The sequence below is a fragment of the Phocoena sinus genome, chromosome 12 (genome assembly GCF_008692025.1).
Source record: "Phocoena sinus isolate mPhoSin1 chromosome 12, mPhoSin1.pri, whole genome shotgun sequence".
In the NCBI taxonomy this organism is placed as follows: Eukaryota; Metazoa; Chordata; class Mammalia; order Artiodactyla; family Phocoenidae; genus Phocoena; species Phocoena sinus.
The window spans coordinates 21706927-21728913 of NC_045774.1; the positions used below are offsets into that span (position 1 = coordinate 21706927).

Genomic DNA, 21987 nt, shown 5'->3' on the forward strand with positions numbered 1-21987 from the left:
AAATAGTACCCACCACATGGGCACTTGATACATTAATTTTGGGAACAAAAAAATAGATACATGGATAGATGACAGATGTCTTCACTCAAAAACTAATCTATGGAGATAGAAGTTAGAATGCTGATTACCTCAGGGGTATAATAACTGGGAAAAGCCACAAGAAATCATCTTGCAGTGTTAAAAACATCCTCCATCTTGATCACGGTAATGGTTATACAAACGCACACATAGGTATATGCAAAAAGCGATCTAGTTATATACTTACAATGTGTTCTTTTTTTTTTTTTTTTTTCTCCCGTTGCGGAGCGCAGGCTCGGACGCGCAGGCTCCGGACGCGCAGGCTCAGCAGCCATGGCTCACGGGCCCAGCCGCTCCGCGGCACGTGGGATCTTCCCAGACTGGGGCACGAACTCGTATCCCCTGCATCAGCAGGCGGACTCTCAACCACTGCGCCACCAGGGAAGCCCCAATGTGTTCATTTTGTGTACCTAAATTTAAAAATAATACTAACTGCTGTATCAGTCCAACAATGCCCAGTCTATGTGCATGGCATTTCGTAAGCTTGGTGCTTTGCCAGGCAACCCTAATGCTCAGCACAAAATCTTTGATTGTGCGAAAGTAATTATTGCCTTAAAGGACAGATCTAAGATCAACAGCAGAACAGGCTGCTTTCCCAAAGCCACATATTATTCTTTTTAATGTAGATCTGTTTTAACTCTGATCCTATCTGTGTCATTATAGGAGACTTTATTTGGCTAAGGCCATGCCATGGCTTGTACATAGCGGCCAGGGAAAGGTAAGAAGGCAGGTGTAAAACACTAACTTTAAAATTTATTGTACTTATTCACCCCAATGCATAGTTGACACAGTCTCTGCTAATTGAGGATTCCACAGTCTAGATCAGGAGAAATAGAAGACAATGATAGATAAAATTAGAGGGCACTAGGGGGACATGAAGTATGTCAGTTTGCTGGGACAGAGCCTTTTGACATATTCATCTATATAGGCAGGAATGTCAATGGGAAATGACATACTGAATAAGTGGCTCCTCCATATAAAATTTTTTAAAAAGATATAAACCAAATAATTAGCTTTCCGGTACTGCTATACTCTATGAAAATCAATGAGAATGGTCTCATCTATGTAGGTGGACTTTTCAGATAATTGAATCTTAACCCTCTTAGCTACAAAATATTTTAAAAATAACTTTAATTTTCTCTTGTGGAAATCTTTCTAAACGATCATGCATTTCTTCCTTTCCTTATGCAAAATGTATTGCGATGACACCCTCCTCTCCATGGTTTGAGCTCATGACGCACACTGATGGTTGCATGGGACCATCTCAGTGGTTATGCCCTGCACTGTGTTGCTACTGAAGTAACAGCTTGATGAACGCCCCTGCTGAACATCTATGTAATTTTGCTATCTCCTTCTTTGCTGAGAGTGTCCTCCTCTGGGTCTCAGCTAATATCCTCTACTAGTACATCTCCTCTTTGACGTAAGGCTTTTAACATGCTACCTTATTTTACATAAAGTGTCTAGCTAAGGGCCTGAGTCACTACTCAAGCTTTGTGACAACTATTTGACTTCTTTTTCTCCTCTTAACTCAGATTCCAAGCTATATAAAAGAGGGTAAGATCTGATCAGTGGATAGATTGGGAGTGGGTCAAGTCACTATTCTCAGAAATAACCTAAGTGTAAGGATTTAGGTACCAATAAAAGGCTTCATTGGATAAATTCAAGAAAAACACTTTTTTCCCTAAAACGTTTTAAGGCTGATAATGGGAAAAAATTCTTCTCATTTCTGGGCATACAGCACATTGAATTTATATAGCATAGGTTTAAACCAAAATCTCTATCCCCTTATCCATACCCATTATTATTATTTTTTTAATATCTTTATTGGAGTATAATTGCTTTACAGTGGTGTGTTAGTTTCTGCTTTATAACAAAGTGAATCAGTTATACATATACATATATCCAAATATCTCCTCCCTCTTTCGTCTCCCTCCCTCCCCCCATCCCTATCCCACCCCTCTAGGTGGTCACAAAGCATGGAGCTGGTCTCCCTGTGCTATGCGGCTGCTTCCCACTAGCTATCTATTTTATGTTTGGTGGTGTATATATGTCCATGCCACTCTCTCACTTTGTCACAGCTTACCCTTCCCCCTCCCCATATCCTCAAGTCCATTCTCTAGTAGGTCTGCGTCTTTATTCCCGTCTTACCCCTAGGTTTTGCATGACCTTTTTTTTTTTTCCCTTAGATTCCACATATATGTGTTAGCATACGGTATTTGTTTTTCTCTTTCTGACTTACTTCACTCTGTATGACAGACGCTAGGTCCGTCCACCTCACTACAAATAACTCAATTTTGTTTCTTTTTATGGCTGAGTAATATTCCATTGTATATATGTACCACATCTTCTTTATCCATTCATCTGTTGATGGACACTTAGGTTGCTTCCATGTCCTGGCTATTGTAAATAGAGCTGCAATGAACATTTTGGTACATGACTCTTTTTGAATTATGATTTTCTCAGGGTATATGCCCAGTAGTGGGATTGTTGTGTCATATGGTACTTCTATTTTTAGTTTTTTAAGGAACCTCCATACTGTTCTCCATAGGGGCTGTATCAATTTATATTCTCACCAATAGTGCAAGAGGCTTCCCTTTTCTCCACACCTTCTCCAGCATTTATTGTTTGTAGATTTTTTTCATGATGGCCATTCTGAATGGTATGGGATGATATCTCATTATAGTTTTGATTTGCATTTCTCTAATGATTAATGATGTTGAGCATTCTTTCATGTGTTTGTTGGCAATCTGTATATCTTCTTTGGAGAATTGTCTATTTAGGTCTTCTGCCAATTTTTGGATTGGGTTGCTTGTTTTTTTGATTTTGAGCTGCTTGTAAATTTTGGAGATTAATCCTTTGTCCGTTGCTTCATTTGCAAATATTTTCTCCCATTCCGAGGGTTGTCTTTTCATCTTGTTTATGGTTTCCCTTGCTGTGCGAGAGCTTTTACGTTTCATTAGGCTCCATTTGTGTATTTTTGTTTTTATTTCCATTCCTCTAGGAGGTGGGTCAAAAAGGATCTTGCTGTGATTTATGTCATAGAGTGTTCTGCCTATGTTTTCATCTAAGAGTTTGAAAGTGTCTGGCCTTACATTTAGGCCTTTAATCCATTTTGAGTTTATTTTTGTGTATGGTGTTAGGGAGTGTTCTAATTTCACTATTTTACATGTAGCTGTCCAGTTTTCCCAGCACCACTTATTAAAGAGGCTGTCTTTTTTCCACTGTATATTCTTGCCTCCTTTATCAAAGATAAAGTGCCACATGTGCATGGGTTTATCTCTGGGCTTTCTATCCTGTTCCATTGATCTATATATCTGTTTCTGTGCCAGTACCATACTGTCTTGTTTACTGTAGCTTTGTAGTATAGTCTGAAGTCAGGGATCCTGATTCCTCCAGCTCTGTTTTTCTTTCTCAAGATTGCTTTGGCTCTTCGGGGTCTTCTGTGTTTCCATACAAATTGTGAAATTTTTTGTTCTAGTTCTGTGAAAAATGCCAGGGGTAGTTTGATAGGGATTGCATTGAATCTGTAGATTGCTTTGGGTAGTACAGCCATTTTCACAATGTTGATTCTTCCAATCCAAGAACATGGTATATGTCTCCATCTATTTGTATCATGTTTAAATTCTTTCATCAGTGTCTTATAATTTTCTGCATACAGGTCTTTTTTCTCCTTAGGTAGGTTTATTCCTAGGCATTTTATTCTTTTTGTTGCAATGGTAAATGGGAGTGTCTTCTTAATTTCACTTTCAGATTTTTCATCTCTAGCATAGGAATGCTAGAGATTTCTGTGCATTTATTTTGTATCCTGCTACTTACCAAATTCATTGATTAGCTCTAGTAGTTTTCTGGTAGCATCTTTAGGATTCTCTATGTATAGTATCATGTTATCTGCTAATACTGACAGCTTTACTTCTTCTTTTCTGGTTTGTATTCCTTTTATTTATTTTTCTTCTCTGATTGCTGTGGCTAAAACTTCCAAAACTATGTTGAATAATAGTGGTGAGAGTGGGCAACCTTGTCTTGTTCCTGATCTTAGTGGAAATGGTTTCAGTTTTTCACCATTGAGGACGATGTTGGCTTGTCATATATGTCCTTTATTATGTTGAGGAAATTTCCCTCTATGCCTACTTTCTGCAGGGTTTTTATCATAAATGGATGTTGAATTTTGTCAATAGCTTTCTCTGCATCGATTGAGATGATCATATGGTTTTTCTCCTTCAGTTTGTTAATATGGTGTATCACACTGATTGATTTGCGTATATTGAAGAATCTTTGCATTCCTAGGATAAACCCCACTTGATCATGGTGTATGATCCTTTCAATGTGCTGTTGGATTCTGTTTGCTAGTATTTTGTTGAGGATGTTTGCATGTATGTTCATCAGTGGTATTGGCCTGTAGTTTTCTTTCTTTGTGACATCTTTGTCTGGTTTTCATATCAGGGTGATGGTGGCCTCGTAGAATGAGTTTGGGAGTGTTCCTCCCTCTGCTATATTTTGGAAGAGTTTGAGAAGGATAGGTGTTAGCTCTTCTCTAAATGTTTGATAGAATTTGCCTGTGAAGCCATCTGGTCCTGGGCTTTTGTTTGTTGGAAGATTTTGAATCACAGTTTCAACTTCAGTGCTTGTGATTTGTCTGTTCATATTTCCTATTTCTTCCTGGTTCAGTCTTGGAAGGTTGTGCATTTCTAAGAATTTGTCCATTTCTTCCAGGTTGTCCATTTTATTGGCATAGAGTTCCTTGTAGTAATCTCTCATCATCCTTTGTATTTCTCCAGTGTGAGTTGTTACTTCTTCTTTTTCATTTCTAATTCTATTGATCTGAGTCTTCTCCCTTTTTTTCTTGATGAGTCTGGCTAATGGTTTATCAATTTTGTTCATGTTCTCAAAGAACCAGCTTTTAGTTTTATTGATCTTTGCTATTGTTTCCTTCATTTCTTTTTCATTTATTTCTGATATGATCTTTATGATTTCTTTCCTTCTGCTAACTTTGGGGTTTTTTTTTTGTTGTTGTTCTTCTTTCTCTAATTGCTTTAGGTGTAAGGTTAGGTTGTTTATTTGAGATGTTTCTTGTTTTTTAAGGTAGGAATGTATTGCTATAAACTTCCCTCTTAGAACTGCTTTTGCTGCATCCCATCTTACCCATTATTTATCCATCCTCCCAAATAGATCAATTTCTTTCGAACTAGAAACTGAGGTTTTGCCCTAAGAAACAACTCAATAGCTTGGGAGGAATGCAAAGGTCCTTGATAAGCTCTTTCCCCTATTTTTCTCCTGCTCCCCTCTCTTCCTGTTCCCTCCCTTCTGACCCTGCTGGATTGCCAGGAGTTCAAATTTCAGAAACTGTGGTTAGAAGGGGATCCCTTTGTTGTTTGGATGAGGAAGTGGAGGCCTAGAGAGGGAAGACAAGTCTCCCTCTAGCTCAAGGTGAGAGCGGGACATATACTTTGGGCTGACAGAGCCACCCACCTCACTGCTCCCTGAGAAGCGCAGATCATCATGGTGCCCTCTCCATGGGCCCTGAGCAGAGGCATCCTCAGTGGGTGCCAAAGACCTTGTTCTGCTTTGCCTCTCTCTCACTTCATATTTCCACAACTTTTCCCCTTTAGTCTATTTCCTATTCCTAGACCTCTAGTTTAGCCCATAGCAGTTCTGTCCAAGCTTTGGCCTCTCTGTCTTACCCAGGCCCCCAATATCATTCCCATTTTTGCTTTATCAACATAAATCAGTGTGTGTCCTAAGGTAGCTGTCACTCTGGAAAGGCAATTTAATAAATTAATCTCTCATAAGAAGTTAATGACTTATTAAGAGCTTAGGATATTAAGACCTCACTATTTGTATTTGGCTTGAAATGGAAGATTTCTATAGGTGCAAAGCCTTAACCCCAAGTGACGACTGTTGAGTGAAGGAATTTCAGCTACGACTTATTTTGGAGTGGGGAGGTGATGGAAGAGAGTAGAGTGGGGAAGGTCTAATTTGATGTTGTTAAATTATTAATGAGGCATTGTAAGCCTACGTTTCCCTATATCTAAGGGGGCATTTGGGCTTCAGTAATCCTGGACAGAGTCCTACTCCTGCTACTGACTGTTACCTAATCTGATATTTTTGTTCTTTACTCTTCAAGAAGGTTTTCCATGAGAAACCACTGAACTTGTCTTCCTTAGGATAAAGACCAGATGTGTGCAGACCTTGAGTGCTCTCAGGAATGAAGAAGCTAGTTTCCCTAGCAGCTTGGACTGCTGAAATGTGCAGTACCCTTTCAGAAACTGTGGACATGGCTAGTCCCAAGCTAAACCAGAAAATTATCAAAGTTTGTTTGCATCTTGTTCATCCCCATCAACTAAACTCTCCCTCACCCTTTTCTCCCCTGTACATTCCTAATTCTGTTCTCCAGCAGGCCTTCATCTGCTCTCCATCCTTCCTATCCCCAGGGCTGGTTTATTCACTGGGGCCTTTTCTTTTCTAACATATTTTTACAAAGATGAAATCTGGTTAAAATAAGATCCAAGAGACTGTCTTTGAAGAATAAAAAGGGCCAACTTGTCAAAAGGGATCACATGAAACCTGAGGAATGTGATAAAGAGGGGAGAAGGGGGTTCTCAGGCAGCCAGCCAGCCCCAGATCAGTCTTAGAGGTAAAGTGTAAAGCAGTGGTTCTCAAGCTTAAATGAGAATAGGAGTCAGGGGAATCTTATTCACTTAGGAGTTTCGCAGGCCTAACATTGAGGATTCTGATTTGTAACTTTAGGGGACAGCCCAGACTTTTAAATAGGCATTTCAAGAAATGTTGCTACAGGTGGTCTTTGGAATATACCTAGAGAAACTCTGGAGTGTGGGGTGACATGTGGTTGGTTGGATATCTCTGGGCTCCACCCACCCTGCAAAAGGCAGGAGGATCAGAGCTTTATCCTTCATCCTAACAGATGTCACCTTGCGTCTCACTCGATAAGTCTGGCTTTAGCTGATTGGTCCTTAATTACCACCCCCTCCTTCCACTCCCCAACCAAAGGAGGTTATAGTGGGATAAAGAGACTGGTCTGCATTACAGTGGCTTGTATCCTAGTAACAATTCAACAGACAGGCTGATTCTCCCTCAAGATTCTTTTCTTCAACTAATTTTTGGAGACCTAAGTCTTCTTCACACCACACAAATCATGATTCTGCTTAATTTTTCTCCATATACCAATTAAAGCAGATGAGTAGGAAGTGGGAGATCCATTAGAAGGCAGTTCTAAATCATGCCTCTTTATTAAGACCCAAGGCTATAATCCATTTATTCATCAGAACCCCATAGCAGGTACCCCTTTAGTATTTTATGGATATATATATATTTTTTATGCAACACTTACATTTTATTTTCTGAAGTTTATCATTTTTACAAAACAGAACAAAAAGCAGGTATCAAAAACAGCAAAGAGTTTACAGAATTTCTGTACCAGTTTTCACACAAGTCAGTGATTATGAAACTGGTGTCTAATGTAAATACTAGATACAGTTTGATTTCCTTCTTGGTCATAAGCATTCAGGTGGTTTGTTTTAGAGCTACTGAATAATTACTTTTCATAAGCGATGGTCATCTTTTGAGAACCGATTTGGTTTGTCCAACAAAGTAAACACTTTTTGATGTGTGGCATTTTCATTAAAAAAAACAAACACTGAGCTAAAATACAGAATGTGTATGTGTTTGGATCCTAACCAAATCTTCTGAGATCCCAATTACCCTGAAGAACACTGAAGACATTTATAGGACATATTAAATACTAGTTATATACCTCATAATGTTGAAGGCAGCTACTATAATTCTAAAGAAAATAGCATTTCATTCAGAGGCTGCCCAGAGTTTGAACTACATCATAGTTTCCACATCCTTTCTGATTTGGAGTAGTTTCCCCAAATAGGGCCATATTATTAGACAAAAAATTGTATGCTCATGCCAAACAGGGTCTGGCATTTTACAGATACATTTGTGTAGAGCAAGATTCCTTGCTCTGTACCCCAGGTGACCACAAAGAAATCAAGAGGCCACGATTATTGGATGCTGAGAGGAGGAAGCGTACTTAAACTCACATAATCTGGAGGCGGGTAGAAACAGAGTTGGAACGTGGTTGTGGTGTTCAGCTACCACTTGTTCCAGGAACACACTTCGTTTAAATAAGGGAAGTATAGTCCAGTTTTGCAATGTTAATAGCTGCCAGTATCGCAAACCTTTTTTATAAATTTATCTGAGGGAATGGCATGCCAGTTAATTCATTTTGCACAGTTTTGTGGAGGTATTTATTACAGAGATTCATATAGAATGTATAGTCATAAGGAGTCAGCCACATCATCTTGACCCACTTCCTTACTTAAAAAAATAGGGAAACCAAGGCCAAAGACTTAAGGAAACTAGTGGACACCTCCAACCCCCAATACCTAACTCCTCTTCTTTCCTTTGGGAACTTGTCTTTCCATGAGGACCACATCCCTACTCCAGGAAAAGATATGACCAATCAGATCATCCCATCATCCAGAGCTCAGTGATCGGTTTAGGTGCAAGGACTTGACTACTAAGGCTGCCTGAGCTATCTGGGAAGGTCTTTTCCTACTGGGGTTGCTAACCCAGGAAAACAATAATCTGGGACTGTTGCCACCACCCCGCAGAATGTTTGTCTGAAGAAAGAAATGAAGCAGAGAGACACAAAGAGCTGTGAGAGGAGAAATGACTGAACCAGGGTAACATCATTTGAGCCTCAGGATCCCACTGAGTTGGAATTTAGTCCGTGAAATTCTAGTTGTGTGAGTCAGTGAAGTCCCTTTCATTAAGCTAATTTGAGTTGAGGATTGAAACTTGCCAACTGAAAGAGTCCTGATTAGTAACACGGCCTTGCCTGGTTCTGGAAGCTTTATGTACAATGGCTCCTGGTACCCAGTTCTCCTGCCTGGGTGTATCAGCCTCCGTGCTCTGTGGCAGTAGGTCTCAAGCTTTAGAATGGATAAGTGTCAACTGCATTATCTGTTAAAATGCAGATTCCTGGGCCCACAAAGGTTCAGGTTCAGTGGGATTGGGTGGCAATGGCCATAAATCTGTCCTTTGTCAAGCTTTTTCCTGAATGAGAAAAGTCCTTACAGTGGCCTGGGAGGCTGTTCTATTCACTGGCTGTCACATCTGTTCCCATCACACTGTTTCTCTTAAGGTCCACAAACATGCCAGGCTTGCTCTGGTCTTAGAGCTTTATCTTAGCTGGTCCTGAAAAGTTCTTTACTCCAGGTCTGTCCACTACTAAATCATTTCCTTCAAGCCTTGGCAGGAATGTCACTTCTCAATGAGTCCTATTCTGACGTTCCTTTTTAATACAGAACCCCCCCCCCCCACCCCACACATATCCTTTACCCTATTTTTGTTTTTCCCTGTAATTCTTTTCATCTTCCGAAGTTCTCTACCATTTATTTCTTATGGCTATTTTCTATCCTGTTCCTCCTCCATCTCCTTTCCCCCCACTAGGATACAAGCTACAGGACAGCAGAGATCTTCCATGTGTTCACTGATGTATCTAGTACCTTCAGCACATAGTAGGCACTCAGCGCATATTTTTTGAATGAAAGTGCTGTCAGTTCGAAGCGATTTCTGACTCTGTAAAAATTCCATACTGCCATGTGGACATTAATTATTTTACTTTCTTAATATCTCATAATCCAGATTACCAGATTTCCCTTTCCTTTGAAACTGAGAAGTAATAAGAAAGACAAGTAATGAAAAGAAAGTTCCTACCTTGTTGTGATACTCCATATGGGTGGCTAGATAGGGTCAGCTATGCTCCAGCCAACCTCACTTTCCATAGATCTCCTTAGGGCTGAGTGCACAGTTTACCAATGCCAGTTTTGGTTTTGACTACAGAAGTTTTCTGGGGAGAGGAGTTTTTCTGTTACCATATTGCCCTTAAATATAAGCAACTAGACAGACATGTGTCAGCATTAGGGGCTGGAGACAGGGATGCCTTTACTTAAAGACAGTGATTCTTCCTAGCAGAGGGGATGTCACCTAGTTTACACATATTCATAAATATTTTTACTTGTGCTTCAACTCAATTCAGGCTATCTTCTTTAGTGCTTGATGATTTTGGAACAAGGCAGTAAGAATCAAAGTTTGACTAATGACTGTCTTTAGGGGTCTTAGGTCATCATAACTGATGTCTATTTGCTTTTTTTAAAAAAAATATTTAAACGAATTACCTAAATATCCTAATATTCACATTATACCACTTAATCTAGTCCTTTAAAATAGGCATTTAAGATTTCAACTAATATTTATTCTTGTGAAGCAAAACGCTGCTTGCTACTTTCCTTGCTCAGTTTCTGGGAGCTTGGGCAGCTGCTGTTGTGTGTGCTGAAGGGAAATTGGATTCTTAAAGAAAGTGCTTAATCTTCTCTATTAAGCAATTAAATAAAATGGGCTCTGGGAGTATGTAGCAGGTGGGTTTGGAAGTGAAAAAAATTTTCGAAAATCACGTTTTGCGTTTTAAGTGGATGTTTTAAAAATGCAATGGCGTACATTTAAGAGAAAATGATGATGAGGGGGGCGTTTTTATTAATTGCTTCAAGTCAAGAAAGGCTGAATATTAAAGAACTTATACAATGAAAGGAGAAGCCGCTTAAGTGGAAGTAGGCCCTGAAGTTAAATGAGATCAGTCTCAAAAGACACAGTGCAACTTCTTTCAAATAGTTCAGATTTTTCTCCTTTGAAAAAAAAGTATCGATAAAAAAAATGTATCACCGGTTTATTTTGCAGAGTCGCCCTTCGCGGCTATGTCGCCATTGCTCGGGCACCTCAGAAATACACTGATTATAGGTCGAAATGAAAACAAAACAAAAACGAAACCGGCAGTGCTATTCTCGCAGTCATTAAAGGGGCTGTCCTTTTAATGCACTCGCTTTTAATGAAAAGGGAAAGGAATATTTGATATGCCTTGACATTTGGTCCCTTTCCGCGAAATCTGAAACTTGAGACGCAAAACATTCCGCAGTTGTCGGTGAAATACCTGCCTTAAAAGCAGAACCACAGTGAATGTCTTTGGCCCGGAATTCCAGAGACTAATTTCCACCCCTCCCACGGAGTCACCTGCTCAGGGGGAACCCCGGCCAGAAATCCGGGTCGCGCCAGGTCAAATCTTGCGCGTCTCTTGTTTACTCCGCCCGGGGCAGGGCGGCGGCGCGGCCGCTGGGTGGGGAGGGCCGCTTCGGCCCGCGGCGCCCGGGAACTCGGCTCCGCTCGGCTCCGCTGCTTGGGCGCCCGGGAGGGGCGGCGCGCGGTCCCCGCCCGGCCCGGAGACCACCCGGATGCGGCGCTCAGGGCGTCGGCTCGGCCCGGCGGCCCCTCACCGCGGTCCGGCCGCCGCGGCCTCCCGGGAGCCTCCCCCAAGGGTGCACACGAGTCCACACAGGCAGGCTAGCGGCTCGAGGGAGCCCCGGCGTCCCCCGGGTGTCGCCGGGCCGGGGAGGAAGCCCAGCGCCCCGGCCCCACTCGCCTGGGATTCCCCCGCCCCCTGGCCCCGCTCTCCCCGCTCTGGGTGTGATTTCACTCGCGTCCCTTCGGAGGAAGGGAAGCGCGCAGGCTGGAGGCGGCTTTTCGCCCCAGGTCCCAGCGCGGCCCACCAGGAAACCGGCAGCTGCTCCCCGCGCCGCTGCCCAAGCCGATTTGAATACCCCGGCGAGGGCGGGCCGCGTTCCCCGAACTGGGTGTGCCCAGGGAGCCCTGAGGAGTGACCCCGGGGAAGGCAATGGGGGCATTTCGAGCGCGTGAAAAGTTCGTGCTTCCGCAGGGGCAAGGGAAGGGCTACTAAAACACTTTGCAAAGCTCCAGAAATGCAGCCAGGAGCTACAGTCTGATTTTGTTTTTCTTGACCGATAGCATAAATGTGAGTAGAGGCGGGGGCGAGGGAGAGGAAAGGGATCAGAGGTACCCTGACAAAATCTTAAAGACAATACTAATTATTCTATAATTCCGTGTGTCTTCAAGACAGGGAACTATCATCTGGGGAATAGGGAAGATGGGGGTGGGGGGAGGAGGTTTCCACATCCCTAAAGGAAATTCTCAGGCTCCTAAAGACGCCCAAGGTTTTTTTTTTTGCAAGACAAGTAGAGACCGGCTCTCCGGGGAGATCCCCGACCGGAGCGAGCGGGAGCGCGGCCGCGATCTTCCCGCCCGGAGCGGCCTTGGCAGGGCCCGGCCCTGCCCTCCCGGTCGCCTCCCTCCCCAGTCTCCCCGCACGCCGCTCAACCCTCTCTGTTCGCCGGCTCCAGACTGGTTTTTCTGGTTCAGCCTCCCTCCCTGGGACGCGCTGGGGGATCCGATGACGTCGCTGGCTGTGTCTCTCCCTCTTCCTCCCTCCCTCCCTCCCTCCCTCCCTCCGCCTCTCCCCCCGCCCGCCCTCGCCGCGCACTCCTCCTAGTAACTTCTGTTCGGGGAGGCGCTGCCAGGAATAACCCGGTGCGTCCACAGACCGGGAGGGGAGGCGGCCGCTGCGGCTCCCGCACGCAGACTACTGCGGCCCGGGCCTCGCGGCTCCCTCCCGAGCCCGGTGGCCGCTGCCCCGGGCCCATCTCCGTACCGTGTCAGAAAAATAAATAAAGGGAAGAGGAGCCTGGGCAGGCGGTCGGGATCGCTTCCCTCCCTCCGCGCCCGCCCTCCCTCTGTCCTTAAGGAAATGCTACCAGACACCCCCCACCAGACACGCTCAGCCTTGGCGAGGAGCGGCCGCCGCGGCAGCGAGAACAAGGGCACCAGGGGGGTTTCCTCCCCCTCCTCCTCTCCCTCCTCTTCCTCCTCCTCCTCACCGTCCTCCTCCTCCTTCTTCTCAGCGGTGACTTTCCAGGTGAGCGGCCGCCGCTGCTGCTGCGAGGATCCCCCTCGCCCACTTGGGCTCGGGCCGCCGTGTCGCGCCCTCCTCCCGCCCCTGTCACCCGGCGGCGGCCGGGAGCTGACAGCCGCCCGAGGGGCTCGCGGCCCGGAGGCTGGCGGCCGGCGGGAGGTGGGCTGGAGGTGAGGGGGTGGAGAGGAGGCGAGCGGGGCGCCGCCGAGCGCTGTCTCTCCCCGCCGGAGGAGGGTCTCCACAGGAACATCTTCGGTGACTGTGGCACAAGTCTTGGCCAAGTTGTGTCCTGGACGTTGAAGCTCCCGGGAGCCCGGAGCAACTTGGAGGGTCTCCCGGCCAGTTAACCATATTCCTGCACGTCTCGACTTTGGGGTGCTGGGTGCAGCCTTGGGGTGCGTGGACAGACCATTCGGGCGAGCAGAGCGGCGGGAATCTAGGTTCCTCGGCTCGGTAAGTGGCCTCGGCGCGGTGTTTTTCCTGTCTCCTTTAGCATTAGGAGCTCGTTTCACTTTACACGAAATCGCCTCCGCCGGACCCCACGGCCCCTCCCGCCGCGCGCCCCCGGCTTCGGGCGGGCGTCCAGAGGGTGAGGGTCGGAGGGGGCGGGGATGGGGGAGACCTCGGGAGGGGGGTCCGGCGCGTTGGGAAATGCGGGGAATACCCTGGCCGAGGAGCTATGCAGATGAGGGGACGCTGCTTTGCGTAAGGTCCTGGGTGGGGGGAGGAGGGGGGCGGCGCGGGAGCGCTGGAGGCAGGAATGTGCCTGGTTACTAATGAGGGACGTGCACCGGCGTGCACCGCCGGGCCACCGCTGCGGCTGCCGCGGCCGCCGGCCGCCAGTCTTCAGGTAGCGGGGGAGGGGGCCGCGCGGCGCTGGCCGGGGGCGGGCGGCCGGGCGGCGCGAGGGCCGGGCCGCCGGCCTGCGGCCCAGCGTGCGCAGCGCAGGAGCCGGCTGTTGGCATTTCGGCGACTCCTTTCTCCTCGCGAGCGAGGAAGGAAGGAAGGAACGAGAGAAGGAAGGAAGCGAGGAAGGAGGGGACTGACTCGATGGAAGGTTCAGGCGGAGGCGCCCTCGGCTTGCGGGTGCACCGGCCGCAGAACGGCTCCCCGCGCGGCGGGCTGCCCGGGGGCGCGCGGAGACGGGTGGGGGCGGTTTGCATGCGTGTTCCTCTGTGCGTCTACCCGGGGACCGGGAAGGGACATGTGTGTTTGGGCTGTGCACTGTGGGGAGCTGGGTCTGCGCCTTTATGTCTGTTCCCTGAAGTGGGTGGAACGTTGGCCCGTTCCGGGAATGTTCCATGACGTGGTGCAGCCACAGGAAGGGGGTTAACGAGGGGCTCTCTGCCGCGGCGGCTCTGCCGGCTGCTATCAAAGCAGATGTGCTGCCGCTGCTCCTCCTCCTTTCTCACCTCCCTTCACCCCTCCCCCCGCCTTTCCATTCTGAGCGTCTGGTACTGGTAGGGGTGAGACAGGAAAACACTGCTGGGCGGGGGGTGGGGGTGGGGATGGGGGTGGTGATGTGTGTGTGGTGTCTGTCGTATTTGGTGGGGGAGACTCCAGATCTGCTCTGCCAGCCCAGCTGTTATCACAGATCGGTGCGCTTTTTACGCATGTGCCTCCCGTGTCCTGTCCCTCTTACATAACACATCCAGTGCAGCAGAGGACACGAGAAAATGCGACCCCAGCCCTCCAAGCCCAAACTGGGTGAGGGGATAGAAGGTCAGGAAGTGTCCCTCGGTGTTGTCCTTCAGGGACGTGGCTCCAGTGGGGGAAAAGGAGGGGGGAAGGAGGGTTTTCTTCAAGTGGCTCTTGTCTGACTTGAAAGCATCTAAGTAAAAAGGACTGCAGGAACTAGTCCTCTCTAATGGGAAAGCTTTTACATGCTACGCCGAAGAAAAGTGGGTACTTTAACCTCGGGAGTGCAGAGAAGAGAGAGGGTCCTTAATAAAGGCACTCGGAGGAGATGGGCAATAATACGTGCGGGGTAGGGGGCAGTGGGGATGGCTTTGAGGGGACCGGAGGATTCCCCTGATTACAGATAGGTTTCGCTGGAGGGTTTAGGACACCTGTAATGGTTTAGAATTCGCACAGGAAGCGGAGTGTGCAACTGACATTGCAAAAGCCTTCCTCTCTGCACAGTTACTTAGGCCTAAAATGAACATAAAAAGGCTCGTTTCCGGTACTTTCATTATAGTGGAAAATTTGAACTGATTTTTCTCCTTCCTTTTTTTTGCCATTTTAAAAATAATTCAGTCTACTTCCAAATTAATATTGGTACCCTCCCCCATCCCCAAAGGCTAGACCTGGGTAAGTCACAAGAGAGCTGTGTTTTTCTAGCATGCTCAGAGCCCTAGTCAAGGGCTATTGATTTTTCTCTTCAGTACAGTTGTTTCTTCTGTAGTGCATAATCAAGCCCAGAAGTTACTTGAAATATTAATAAGATACATTTTAATTAAATTTGCAATGATCTGTCCTCCTAGAAAAAGGCAGTTTAACTTTATTAGAAACATTTCCTCTAGTGATATAGTAATATTTGGTGATATTTGTCCTTGAGGAAATCAAGTTTTAAAAAATATTTGCATATATATTATGTGTAGTATATATTATATATATTATATTCATATCACATATATATATATCAGAATTTGCAAATGTCCTGTGCTTTTTCACCTTATAAGAGTGCCAAAGCAAAATTTTAACCAAGAAGATTGTGTAATGAGTAGATTGGTTTTGATTTTTAGGATATAGGCCAAATAGTTTATCAAGACAGAAATGCCCTCCACGTGAGTAAAATACATATCATTTTCATTATTCAGACAAAATTCCTGTGGAACACCAAGAAGTCATGGTACCAGATGAAAACTGTGCATTTTCATTTTGAGGTGAACGGGATTTACTAACATCTCCTTAATGATAGTGTGCTTCAAGTGTCATAATCCTTTTGACCACTAGGTTTGAAATGCAGTATATTTCTTATATACAGAAAAATGTTATATTACAATGGTGAATCTTTTGAAAATTGTCTGAGTTTCTTGCTTTGAACATAGGTCAGGTATAAAACAAAATCTGCTTGTTGGTGACTATATTTCTGTGATGGTGATTGTATTTTATGTGGTTGGCTTTATTAGAGACTGCTTTTATTTATGTAAGGGTATTTATGATTAAACTGATGTGAAATTGATTTGGGGACAATGTTGAAATGGTAATATATTAATGATATTACAAATTAAGATCTAAGTGATTTTTAACTGGTTAGATCCTTGTGGAGGTCTTTGGAAAAATACCATTAGAATAGATAAAACATGTCTATATTTCTCTTAAACATGGAATGTAAAAGTGAATTTACTATGTATATATTATCACATAATGAAATCATGCTATTTGACTACATTGAAAGATTAGCCGGAAGAATCTTTTGATTGATCAGGCTCCATTTACATGAGATGTGTTTACAAATGTTCTTGTTACTATGAAACCAAAACAGAGACAACGTGTATGCAGGTGTTCCTTGTGGAATAATGGTACATGTGTCTGCTTGAGCTTTTGGCCCTTTGTCACTGTTCAAAAAATTAGGCTGAATCTTTTACGCTGATTCAGTCTAAAATGAAGAATCTTTAAGAATTTACCAATTTTGTTTTTTGAAGCAGGACTTATTTCAACAAGTAGCAACAACAAATAACATGTACTCTATCTGTGTTGGTTTTAGATTTTTGAGTTATCAATAATTAGCTGAAATTAATCAGAAAGCTTCAACATACGGAAAGTAGCTTTAAAGACTTATAGAAAATGTTATTTGGCTTGGAAAGTGTAATCCATTAAGACAGGGAATAATTTAATACCTGATGTGGTAATTATTATAATAAGGGGAATGTGGCTAAGATCAACTGTGTAGACGGTGGTGGATCAAACTAATCACCTATGTCTATCACAAATAAACACTGTTTTCATGTTTGGTTCATAGTCAACATCAACGGAACTCTCTGTAGGTCTATGCAGTAGACCTGTAGGTGGAGAAATGGTTTGCAATTTAAATCATCTTCACCTGACAATTACAGTGATATGCTTCTGGTTAATGTATTTATATATGAATTCATTGTGAATCCATATTTTGGCTAAAACTTGGTAGGTAAGTATTGCACCTTTTTAAGTGATATTATAAAAAGGAGCAGAGGCAGTTTTCTAACTCAACTCAGTGGACTTCAGATTTCATAAGGAACTTCAGACCATGTGTATGGCTTTGCTGTAACCACAGGGGCAGAGCCTTCATTAATTTTGAGTAAAACTATAGTGAATGTTCCAGTGAGTCTTCTCAAAGTTTGAAGTTGTGGGTGAACACAGAAGATGGAGGGAAAATGGGAAAACTTTATGAAAACAAGATTGTGCTTATTTGAAGCAAATTTTGTAAGTGATGTAATTTTCTGTTTGTTCCTGTTATTTGATCACAATCAAAAGCATTGCTTTCTATATGCTATTTATGGCAACTCTAACAAAAAGGAGGTTATAAATCAGTATTTGTAGCTATGAGATGGCTCTAAATAATTTGGAAAAAATATTTCAGCATTTTGTCTATTCCTGTGAAGCAACACCCAGGTCTTTTTTTTTTTTTTTTTTTTTTTTTTTTTTTTTCGGTACGCGGGCCTCTCTCTGTTGTGGCCTCTCCCGTTGGGGAGCACAGGCTCCGGACACGCAGGCTCAGCGGCCATGTCTCACGGGCCTAGCTGCTCCGCGGCATGTGGGATCTTCCCGGACCGGGGCACGAACCCGTGTCCCCTGCATCGGCAGGCGGACTCTCAACCACTGCGCCACCAGGGAAGCCCCCCAGGTCTTTATATACAAGGAGAAGACACAGCTTACTTGGTCTGTGCAATCTTTGGTTTCTCTGAGGTGGATCATGGCTACTAGCATGAAGTTAGATATAGGACTATACCGTCTTAAACACTGCATTTCGAATAGAATCAGAACTGCTTGATATTTTGTGTCACTATTGTCCCGGGCCAAATAATGCGCTGCTAATCTTAACATATACTCCCATTACCCATCATGTGGGGTATTAACTGTGATGTGTGATCTATCCCACAAGTGTCCATAGTGTTAGATTTCCTAACAGTTACAAATTTGGAGTCTGACCATTTGACATATTTGAAGAAAGTGCTTTGGAGAGAAATGATGGAAATGATGTTTGTGTGCCTTAAGACAATTCTGGGCAGAAAGCAGGTGGGGTTTGACCTACCCCTTCGGTCACAAGGTGGCTGGATGTAAGGTCAGGAAGTACTCAGGGATGTCCAGCATTTTTGACTTGTCACTCACTTCTAATCTTAGCCCTTTCTTCAGAGTAGTATGACAGGTGCCCTCGTTGTCTTGATCAATGCAATTTATTCGTCCATTCATTCAACCAGTATTTACTATGGGTCAGGCCTTGTGCTAGACACCAAAGGTATAATGATGACCCAGACCAGAAAAAGAGCTTGTAGTCTAGTGGGGCTGACAGATAGTAATCCTGAGGTTTGTTATAAGTACTACGGAAGAAATGTAAAGGAGTGTATAACAAGGGGTCTACCACCTCTGTCTGGGAGTGAGGAAGAGGTCTCTCTGAGGAGGTGATGTTTGGGCTGAGACTGCAGGATAAATAAGAGAAGAAAAAGGTGGGTGGGGAGAGGGAGCATATTGTACAAAGAAGAAACGATGCAAATGCGCTGAGGTTGGGGGATATACAGTGTTCTGAGGAGTTGAAAGCAAGCCAGTGGGGCTGGAGGGCACATAACAAGAGAGGTAATGCAAGGTGAGGCCAGAGCATGTGAGCATGTTGACCACATGAATCATTATCTAACTTGGCATAAATGGAGACTGTCCTTGGCACATCAGGGCAGGTGATGACCCTACTCTTAGCCATGTTAGAGACTGATCATTGGAGAGGGAATTTGGGGGGCAGGGCCTAGAAGCTGGAGGAGGCTTATGTATAGCATGTGTCTTTTCACAATGCTTCCACATAAATGACCTCCCTGGAAATTTGTTATGATTTTATGTGCTGACATTAGTTTGAGGGGTTTAGTTGTATAATTATTTGCAGATAATTTTTTTTAGGAATAAATAATTTGTTTTAAAAAGTAATTATTTGGGGCTCCAGTTAACCAAATTGGCCAGCATCATTGATTCAGTTAATGAATAACTGCAAATTCAAAAGTCTCTACAAGGTCACTGTGTGAAGTAACCGATTAATCTTTAGAGCCCTGCATGAGCTGGATCCGTATGATTCTAAATAGCTACTAAAACAGTCAATTCCCCAGATAATTTGTCTACATGTTTGCAAATATCAGAAAGTTTAGAGAAATTTGGATGTGATTTTTTTACTTTCCATATGATGAGGAATCAGTGTAATACATACAAAAGAGTATGAAGGCAAAGAATAGAAAAAAAGAGGTTCTTGAAATACAGCATTCCTTTATGCAGCCTTGGACTAATATTCCATTTTGTCAGCTGTATCATTTAACTATTTTCTCCCTGTTTTAAAATTTATATAATGTAGAAAATGCTATTTAGGTGGCAGAAAGGGTATGTAGTAATCCCAAGCCTGAGCTGTGGAGTCATACTGGGCGTCAGAATGAGTAACTGAGAGAATAAAAGGACAAAGATCCCTGACCGCAAGAATTTTACTGTCTAGAGAAGGCATATGGCTTCTAAGTAAACTTTATTAAAACTTACTAGTGATTTTATTTGAACTAATTACAGAGTCACAGAAAGTTATAAAAGTACTACAGACAGGTCCTATGTACTCTTCACTTGGTTTTTTTCCCAGTGGCTGCCTTCTAGAATGAGAGTATTATACCAAAGCAAAGAAATTGATATTGTTATATGGTATACTCCTATGTCTTGTTGCCACAGGTATAGATTCATGTAACTACCCTGCAATCAAGAAACAGAACTGAAAGATGTTCCTTGTGCTGCCTCGAGGAGGTGTGGATATAGATCATACCTATCTCCTTTCTCCCCACCATCCCTAAATCTAGACAATAATTAATTTGTTCTCCATCTCTGTAGTTTCTTCACATTAATAATGTTAAATAAATGGAATCATATAGCTACAGCAAACAAACAAAAACCCCCAAAAAACAAGTGAAAGCAGTGTATAAATGAAGACATATTTTTTTCCAACAAGAAAGATTAGAAAGTCTTTATGGGAAGATGTGAATTTTTTGATTGGGGGCCTTTGAAAGTTGAGTAGAATTTCAGTGAGCAAAAAGGGAAGGGAGAGGGGCTTCCCTGGTGGCGCAGTGGTTGAGAGTCCACCTACCGATGCAGGGGACACGGGTTCGTGCCCCCGTCCGGGAAGATCCCACATGCCGCGGAGCGGCTGGGCCCGTGAGCCATGGCCGCTGAGCTTGCGCGTCCGGAGCCTGTGCTCCGCAACGGGAGAGGCCACAACAGTGAGAGGCCCACGTACCGCAAAAAAAAAAAAAAAAAAAAGGGAAGGGAGGGCCCCAGCATAATTTGATCTGGAGTCGTGGGGAATAGTTAAAGTTACGGGAGGGAAAGAACAAGGTGAGCCTGGGAGGGCATATCGGTTCCAGATCCTGTGAGGCTGTATAGCCCTCCTAAGAAAGCTGGATTTCACTTAGGTTTTTGAGCAGAAGGTTTTTGAGCAGAAGAGTGATGCTATAATATGTATGTTTTAGAAAGATTATAAGGGTATAGGGGATACTGCTACTAGGACCCGGCGCAGCCAAATAAATAATTTTAAAAAAGGGTATGTGAGTTGGATATCTTGATAGCTAAGGGGCAGTAAAATTCCTGTAACGCCCAAAAGAGAAGTAACTACTCTCTTACTTCTACTTGGTAGTAGATTGATACTACTGCCTAGCAATAGGAATTCTTTCATCCTGTTAATGGATGTATTTAAAGCACCTTATAAAATAGCAACAAGAGTGATTAAAATATTTTGATAAACGCGGCCAAATAGATATGGCAGATTGTCACTCTGCACGACATTTTAAGTACGGTGCCACTACAAAACTTTTTACTCCAGAAAACACTCGTAAATGTAATAGTGAAAGTTGACCATCAAACACCAAGTTATAAAAATGGTTATACTTAGAATTACAAGGTATTTGTGTTTTCAGGTATAAATATTTAAGAAATGAATCGATGATTCATTTCATGGTTCATTAGAATGCTGCTTTTTATTTGATACCCAATTGTACCTAACGCACGACAATACTGGACAGATAGCCTACTGCAGTGTATTTGAAAAGCAGTGTTTTTTGGACAAAGATTTATTTGGTGGTTTCGTTTTCTCTGAAAAAGAAAGCAGGAGCTCACTGTGGCAGATTCACTTAATTTCAGAAGCTTAACGAATAGATGGGACTTTTGAAACTAGGCAGTAGGTAAATGTAGACACACCCTCATTTGTACTTGCTTGGGGATCTGTAGGCGTGCATATGTGTACGGGCACGTGTGTGCATGTGAACACACACATATACTAAGAAAAGCATCTGTATTCAGTGAGAAAGAAAATTTTGATACGTAAAATACAGCACAGTAATTCTCATCCTCATAGTCGCAGGAAGTATTTCTTTTAAAATGGAGATTAGGTCTAATTCCATAAAAAGAAGATTATAGGAAAGGTAATTTAAATTGGAAGGAGCTTTGTTCACTAAAATGCTACATTCATTTGAAACATGTTTTATTTCTTTTGGAAGCCAGACAACTAGTTTAATAGTGTACATATGAAACACTAATTGGGCTTGTTAATTGGATGCAATTAAACTGAGGTTATTTTATACTGCTTAATTGTCTGACAGTGACATGCGTTGCCATGCCTGTGTAATGTGAGGCAAAAATGGGGGGGGTATAGTGGGAGTGGGGGGCGGAGGACGTAAGGTCTAGTTGTGTCTTTGCAATTAACTTTCCTTCAAAACTTGGAAACAGGTCGTTTTAAACTCTCTGGACTTGACTTGGAAATGGAAAGGATGGGAACAGATGGCCTCTAAAGCCTCTTCCAACTCATATTTTATCAGTTTATAAATTCTACTTTGTAGTTATAGAGAATGCAGTGTCATTATATTCTGTAA

At 43.7% G+C, this 21987-nt stretch overlaps 2 protein-coding genes across 7 annotated transcripts in view; one reads left to right on the forward strand and one right to left on the reverse strand.

Moving 5' to 3' along the window:
* The window catches only part of LOC116763273 (translation initiation factor IF-2-like), a 29319-nt gene extending 15237 nt beyond the window's left edge, over positions 1-14082 (reverse strand). The window contains exons 1-2 of the mRNA XM_032650852.1: positions 13711-14082; positions 12885-13596 (exon numbers count right to left, since the gene is read on the reverse strand). Of these exons, the coding sequence (XP_032506743.1) occupies positions 12885-13596; positions 13711-14082 (1084 nt within the window). The remainder of the gene's footprint in view (positions 1-12884; positions 13597-13710) is intronic.
* Positions 12529-21987, forward strand: part of HIVEP2 (HIVEP zinc finger 2) — a 193762-nt gene continuing 184303 nt past the window's right edge. For 5 of the 6 annotated variants that reach the window (XM_032650705.1, XM_032650703.1, XM_032650708.1 and 2 more), the window contains exon 1: positions 12912-13372. The gene's annotated coding sequence lies outside the window, so the exon portion shown is untranslated. Of the gene's footprint in view, positions 13373-21987 lie in introns of all 6 variants that reach the window. The other variant, XM_032650706.1, reaches the window with a different exon arrangement.